This window comes from Penaeus monodon, chromosome 31 (genome assembly GCF_015228065.2).
Source record: "Penaeus monodon isolate SGIC_2016 chromosome 31, NSTDA_Pmon_1, whole genome shotgun sequence".
NCBI lineage: Eukaryota > Metazoa > Arthropoda > Malacostraca > Decapoda > Penaeidae > Penaeus > Penaeus monodon.
Genome location: NC_051416.1, coordinates 2,650,097 through 2,650,432, shown reverse-complemented (window position 1 = coordinate 2,650,432; position 336 = coordinate 2,650,097). Strand labels below are relative to the sequence as shown.

Genomic DNA, 336 nt, shown 5'->3' with positions numbered 1-336 from the left:
CTTCATTCATGTAGAGGTGCCAACCCTTATACGGTGTAGGAACAGCTGGTAGCATTGTCGTGATCTGTGGTTGTGACGACCCAGCCCTCATCAGAGTGTTGTTCTGTGAGCTCTGAGAACCTGGTGGAGGCATCATACCCCCACCTGAAGAGGAAGATTAAAGAAAATTTTTTTTTTTACTGAAGATAATTTTTCCCATCTCCTTGCATAGTGATTAAAGTTTCACAACTGAATTTTGTAACATTAGTGTGTAAACCATAACTATTTCTCAATTAGTGTAACTGTAAAACCTGAGCATCTGACTGTACCTTGCAATCTGTTGTTCCCTCGCCAGTT

At 41.1% G+C, this 336-nt stretch overlaps 1 protein-coding gene across 1 annotated transcript in view; it reads right to left on the bottom strand.

Moving 5' to 3' along the window:
* Window positions 1-330, bottom strand: part of LOC119592990 (DNA helicase MCM8-like) — a gene marked incomplete in the record, with an annotated part of 8,903 nt that extends 8,573 nt beyond the window's left edge. Inside the window, 2 exon segments of the mRNA XM_037941874.1 lie at window positions 4-144; window positions 309-330. Coding sequence (XP_037797802.1) covers window positions 4-136 — 133 coding nt within the window.
* Window positions 331-336: the final 6 nt, after the last annotated feature.